Genomic DNA, 6,652 nt, shown 5'->3' with positions numbered 1-6,652 from the left:
TTTATTTATTCATTACTGGCATAGGAATCCTCAAGCTGTATTTAACCGCATACATAGTTAACACTTTAAGAATTGAGACCAGGTTTTACTTTGACATTCCCTAAGCTGATTCATTGTGAATAGCTGCTTAAATTTCAATTTCTTATATATAATTAAGAACCAAGTCTAAAATTTTGGTTGAAGCTCATTCTTTATCATGTTAAGCCACAAATACACATGGCAATGATTCATATTTTTCCCTATTATTTTTCCTTATTCCTTGCCAGTACTTGTTTTAAAACATATTTTTATTTTGGAGATGTGGGATGTCTTTATATCTATATGAGATATACAATACTATTGTATATACAATCCTATTATGTCACATTATATTCACCTACTAATGCCCAACAGAGCTAGCAGTGACATTCAATACACACAACTTTGTTAAAATTTTCCCGGAAAAATCTGGAGGAGTTTTATGCTGCCAAGGTTAGCTCAGTTTTCCCCTTAATTTCTCAACTAGGTTAATAAAATCCAGGTCTCTAAAATTAGCAACAAAATCATCCTTTCAGTTGAATGTACCCATCTGCTGCTAAGGCAAAGAATGGCAGTTGGGTGGAAAAACAAATAACTGTTTAAATGTTTATGTGATATCCACTAGTGTTAAATATTTAATATAAATGAAATTAAAGCAACTGGTATTCTAAGGAAAACTGACTGTAGTATGCCAATTTTATGTCACTGAGTACATTTGGTATTTTAAGCAGTGTCTTAGTATTTAGCAACTATGTATGGAAAATATGATTTTCTAATGAAAGGGAGAAATTATTTGTTTCAAGCTTTTTCCACATTTACCCTACTTTTCAAATAGTCATGATCGCATAACAAAAAATAATCAAAATTCACCAAAACATAAGGAAATGTCAAGTCTTCTCATTTTTTCCCAACAGGTGAACTAGGATGTACCTATCTTGGTCAGTCCTATGAGTCTCGAGATGTCTGGAAGCCAGAACCATGCCAAATCTGTGTCTGTGACTCAGGATCTGTTCTCTGTGATGACATAATATGTGATGAAGATCAGTTGGACTGCCCCAACCCAGAGATCCCATTTGGAGAATGTTGTGCAATATGTCCACAGCCATCAACACCTGTGAGTCTATAGAATATATAAACTCCTCAAAGACAACACCTTCGAGATTCATATTTAAACAAACAAATAACTCCTACAGCACAAGGGCCTGAAGGAAATGTGATCCATGCCAGTTCAACAGTCATGTTGCCAGGGCCAATGAATGATGATATTGCCAATTGAAAGCAGGAGATGTGATGTAATCAGGGTTAAGAAGTACATGTGTAAATTGTGCATACGTCATGCAAACCTATTTCTATGTTAATTTCTATGTCTTTTCCACTTTGTAGGCTCCTTTTTCTACTGATGGTCAGGGACCTCAAGGCCCCAAGGGAGATCCAGTAAGTAAACATTCCTCCGTGAGGAAAGCTAATACTAAGGACATGTCCAAGAATATCTGAATTCTCTTGCCATATCTCTTGCATGTGCAAACTGAATTTGCATTATTCATGAATTTTATTTAGTCCTACATATTTGAACATGATACCAAATAGCAAATTGAAAATCTACAATTGTACATATGAAGATTCAGTTTTCCAGACTTCATACATCTTCATCCTTTATAAACTTGACAAACAAATTGTAGGTCAGATTACAAAGGCATATACTAAACTTTGATTGCTCACATGTTTTAAATTAAAATGTATTTATTCCCAAGAATATATATCATTGTATTGATTCTGAATTTTACAAGTCAGAGTAGCATATATCTAATAATATTTATGAATTACTTGACATATTCTCTCTTATTTATTTTTGCTACTGATTTCTTTTAGGGCCCTCCTGGTATTCCTGGGAGAAATGGTGACCCTGGTGTTCCAGGACAACCAGGTCTCCCTGGTCCTCCTGGTGCCCCTGGAATCTGTGAATCATGTCCAACTGGTGGTCAGGTAACTAATTTACAGAGTTAATATATCTTCCCTCAAAGGAACCTAGTTTGTCTTTATTTGGCCTGTTATATTTCACAATGGCAGGTTCTGGTCTCTGATTTGTATATTTAACAAATTCTTTTATAGGGCTAATATGAGCTAAATACTACCCTAGGAGCTTTAAAAGTATCCCTTTGTCATCATGTCAAAGGAATTGCTCATACGTTCTTACAAAATGCCCCAACTTCTCAGCAAGTGTATAATATACTCACTATGTTTGAGATACATACTATCAAGTCATAAAATAATTAACCTACAGAATACAAAAAGAAATGTTATAAGTACAGGCTACCTCATATTATTCTGTAAACACCAAAGATAAAGCTTCTGGGAGCTTGGGCATAAAGCAGTTCACAGTCTAAACATTGATCATTGATCTCAAATAAACAGAATTGTTCATGCTTGTGTAACTGCTTTTCAGACTTCAGAGCACATCTTACCTCTGATGCTGGGTAACCAATTACTCTGCACATAAACAAATAACCAAGCAAATAATTTTTTTGGTCTTTTTGCGAGAGGGTCTCCCTGTAGCCCCAGCTGGCCTGGAACTTACTGTGTAGACCAGGCTGGCCTTGAATCCACAGAAATCTGCCTGCCTCTATCTCCCGAGGGCTCCTTGGCATGTGCCACCATGCCTGGCTTGCAAATAATCATGATAAAATTTCTGCTGCATGGATCTAGGAAACTTTAGAAAGCATATATTCACCAATATTTACAACGTTTTAAAAGGCTTTTCAAAAACACTCTAACAAAGAATATTGTCTTCCCAACCTATCTAGACCTAACACTCAAAATAAGCTCCAGGGAAATGCAGCAAATATCCAAGCCTTCATATTTTTGCTTGTTTACTATGGGGTTTCTTATTTGGAAGTGCAACTTTTAGGATATTAAGCTGTTTTTAAAAATTAATTTTACCCCTCAGCTTTTTATTTGAAGATCAGAAATTTGAATTCTATGACTTGAAAGCCCTTTTGACCTCAAATATTCAATTATCCTGTGTCCGATACTGTATCTATTCTTTAGAAACAATGTTTCAGTAAGAGCATATAAAATCAAATTAAGGGAGTCCTTATCATTGAATACCGTTAGTTGAAATCTTCATACATTACACATACTCTATTTCTGTTATATGTCTAACATTTGAAGTCATAAAGACACAATAAACAAGATACACACATCACATAGGGCAAGCAGAAATCTTCTACCAGTGGGTTGTGGGTATTGTATATGTTTATTCTAAACACTTTAGAAAAGAACTATGATCTGTTACCTACAGTGATCTTATCTATGTGCTTTGTCTTTTTTCTACAGAACTATTCTCCGCAGTATGACTCATATGATGTGAAGTCTGGAGTAGCAGGAGGAATTGGCGCCTATCCTGGGCCAGCTGTATGTACAAATGTTTCTGAGAATTTGAAAGTATTACTTAGCCTTTGTTTGTTAAATCTTGAATGATGTTCTTCTAGAAACACAACAGTTTAATGGCATTGTCCAAAATGGTTTATTCACTATTTAAGGTTGCAAGAGATAATGGCAGTCTTATCATGTTTCTCCAGTCTTCATTTATTTCCATGGCCTTTTGTGTCATGTCACTATCGCCACTTCTGTACATACTAACATGGTCTGGGGACTCACCACCCTCTTGCTTAGTTCCCATGCTCACTTTGTATATTGTATAATTTGAATGACATTATGTTAGTCTTGTTTCTGTTTTCATCTTTCCCATCCAAGTTGTTCAGTATCTTCCTTTCAAGATTTTGTTTTCATTCATTATTTTTCACCTTCTAGATGATAGTCTAAGTAATGAATGCTCAATATCATACTCCATCTTGCCTTTAAAATAAAACTCACATATATCCAGAACTTGTTGATCTTTTAAGTTCATAAACCTCAAATAAAAACTATTTCCCTTTGTTCTGAAGGACTTTCTTGATGCAAATGACCCAGATTTTTGACAGAAGAAAACAGCAAAAAGCATTGAAACCTGGGCTTGCATGAAATAATAGGTTGACCCATGTTGATGGCTCTTGCTTTGGAAAAGCCTCTCAGGACACACAGTAACAGAGAAGTCTGAAATTCACTCCAAGTGCAGGAACATCAGAGTAAATGCAGTATGCAGAGACATTCTCTGGGAGTGCAGAAGACTGCTGCCATGCCATTAGGCCTCATATCTTGTTTGTAACTTCTATAATTAGAGAAAGAGAACTTTTTACCAGTAGATTCAAATGACCTATTAAAAAGCCTTGTACCTTGTACAAAGGAAATTGAAAAAAAAAGAGAGATTTATAAATCTATACAGTTTTAGAATATGCTATTTTTTAATTTTTGAAAGACACAGGAGAATTATATCATGTATATGAACATGTGGTATAGCTACATTTATGTTATAAATTCTATTTTAATAAGACTTCTAAACTAAATAAAACTACCACCTATTGATTTTCCAGAAAGGTAAAGCCAAAGTTAATTATAACCCATTGTTTTATACATTTGTTATCAGAATTTAGAAATACTATATTACTGTTCTTTTAGTTTAATTTGTATTTCTGAATGATGACTAAATGAATTTGTTATAATTTTCAATTATGTGTTTCATGTGTAATAAGTCTCATGTTTATATATCAGTCTCCATACCAACATAACTGTGGCATATCAAAACATGAGGTTTAGAGCTGACTTCCATGATTATTTTAGAAACTTGGATCCTAGAATCTAGAGTGTGCAGACATTTTTCTACACTGTGTTTAGCCACAAGAGATTGCATCTTCCTGAGCAAAGCATCAGTGAGATATTTCCAAGCTTCTCACAGACTTTTGTACTAACTCTCTACCTTCTGAATTCCCTTTCTTAAAGATTAAGGCTAAAATTTATAACATTTATTAATAATTCATGTTGATTCTTGAGTAATTTCATACAGAGTAATGTCCTGCTGCTGAGATTTCTGTTGGAAATCTCATGAAACTAAGCAGGTGTTAACATCCTATGTGAACAGTCATCTCTCTAGTGTACAATGCATTTCACGTTCACTCACTTTGTAACTATCATTTAACTTTATATTCCAGGGTCCCCCAGGCCCTCCAGGTCCCCCCGGAACATCTGGCCATCCTGGTTCCCCTGTAAGTTTCCTTCTTCATGAGTATACAAATCAAGTGTTTAAAGATATTAATAAAATGTAGCCATTCCATAATGTATAATCCTAAGTAAAAAAGTCATAACCAAGAAACCGATTTTTATGTTATAATTTAATATTTAATTTTTTCTCTAGCAATTATTAACAGTTAACACCTTGGTAAAATTAAATTACATGCTTCATTTGCACATAACATGGCTTCAGGTTTAAAATCATTCAATTTCAATTTCAATGAAGTAAATGGAATACATTAACTTAATTCTGATCTGAAACAAATGGTTTCAATCTTCATAAACTGTAAAGAAATTTCTGACTATATCCACAAATTGCTTACTACCTTAGAGATTTAAATTATTCATTTGAAGAACACATTTCTTTAAAATGATTTACAAATGATTCTATTCTAGGGTTCTCCAGGATATCAAGGTCCCCCTGGTGAACCTGGTCAAGCTGGTCCTTCAGTAAGTAAAGCAACTATGTATTGAATACACTGACAACTCAATTTCCCCATAGAAACTAGCATCACTTTCTAAGTCACACATAGGTTCATAGATTACATCCATGTTTCAATTTTTACATAAGAAATTAGTATATTTATGATGCTTGGGATATTTCTAAATATCTTAGAGATTCTTAGTTGGTTAGCTATCAAAATAATCCACTTCTTAGAGTTAACAAAAATCTTATACTCACTAGATATATGTTTAATGTTTTTGTAAACTCTACTTACTGTCCATTTAGTCTACCATAGTGTGTATGTGCCCGTATATACTTAAATATAGTAGAATTAAAGATAGGAATCTTCCAGAATGATATACCATGTAAATAGTAAAAGGATTCATGAATATACTTTAATACAATATTGTGAAATATTTGGAAATAGCTCAACATTTTTATATATTCAATGTCTCAAATGTAAAAGTACCTGTAAAGGGTATCAAATATACATGCATATTTTAAATTTTCACCATTTAATCATCAGTAAAAAATAAATATAATGAAGATGTAACACTAGCTTCTCATAATAAGAAAGCCTGAAGAGTGCTTCAGAGGGCATTTCCTTAAAGAATGTATTTAATATATATAATAAAATGTAATGGAAATTTTTACAGACATACTTGTTTTCTGTTTTGTATTTTAGGGCCCTCCAGGACCTCCTGGTGCTATTGGACCATCTGGTCCTGCTGGAAAGGATGTAAGTTTTTATAGATTTAATGGAAATATGGCAACATTCATCTTGAATTACAGGCAGCATATACTGCTTGCCAGTATACCAGAATCTCAAAAGGGAAAACTTTATTCAAAAACTGTTTATATTCTAACAACACTTTAGCTCATATTAATGGTTAAGAGAATCATCACACCATTTTCTCCTGATTTCCTACCTTCTGAATTCCCTTTCTTAAGTGTTAGGGATAGCATTGATCCATAGTTATTATTGATTCTGGGGTAATTTCATTTAGAGTTTTTTTCTTTTGCTGA

General features: G+C 33.6%; 1 protein-coding gene across 1 annotated transcript in view; it reads left to right on the top strand.

Annotated features, from left to right (window-relative positions):
* The window catches only part of Col3a1 (collagen type III alpha 1 chain), a 39,641-nt gene that overhangs the window by 9,387 nt on the left and 23,602 nt on the right, over positions 1-6,652 (top strand). Inside the window, exons 2-8 of the mRNA XM_008835638.3 lie at positions 933-1,132; positions 1,402-1,452; positions 1,888-2,001; positions 3,352-3,429; positions 5,103-5,156; positions 5,578-5,631; positions 6,312-6,365. Coding sequence (XP_008833860.1) covers positions 933-1,132; positions 1,402-1,452; positions 1,888-2,001; positions 3,352-3,429; positions 5,103-5,156; positions 5,578-5,631; positions 6,312-6,365 — 605 coding nt within the window. The remainder of the gene's footprint in view (positions 1-932; positions 1,133-1,401; positions 1,453-1,887; positions 2,002-3,351; positions 3,430-5,102; positions 5,157-5,577; positions 5,632-6,311; positions 6,366-6,652) is intronic.

This window comes from Nannospalax galili, unplaced genomic scaffold (genome assembly GCF_000622305.1).
Source record: "Nannospalax galili isolate Female #2095 unplaced genomic scaffold, S.galili_v1.0 scaffold115, whole genome shotgun sequence".
Classification (NCBI taxonomy): Eukaryota; Metazoa; Chordata; class Mammalia; order Rodentia; family Spalacidae; genus Nannospalax; species Nannospalax galili.
This window is presented reverse-complemented; position numbering and strand designations above follow the sequence as displayed.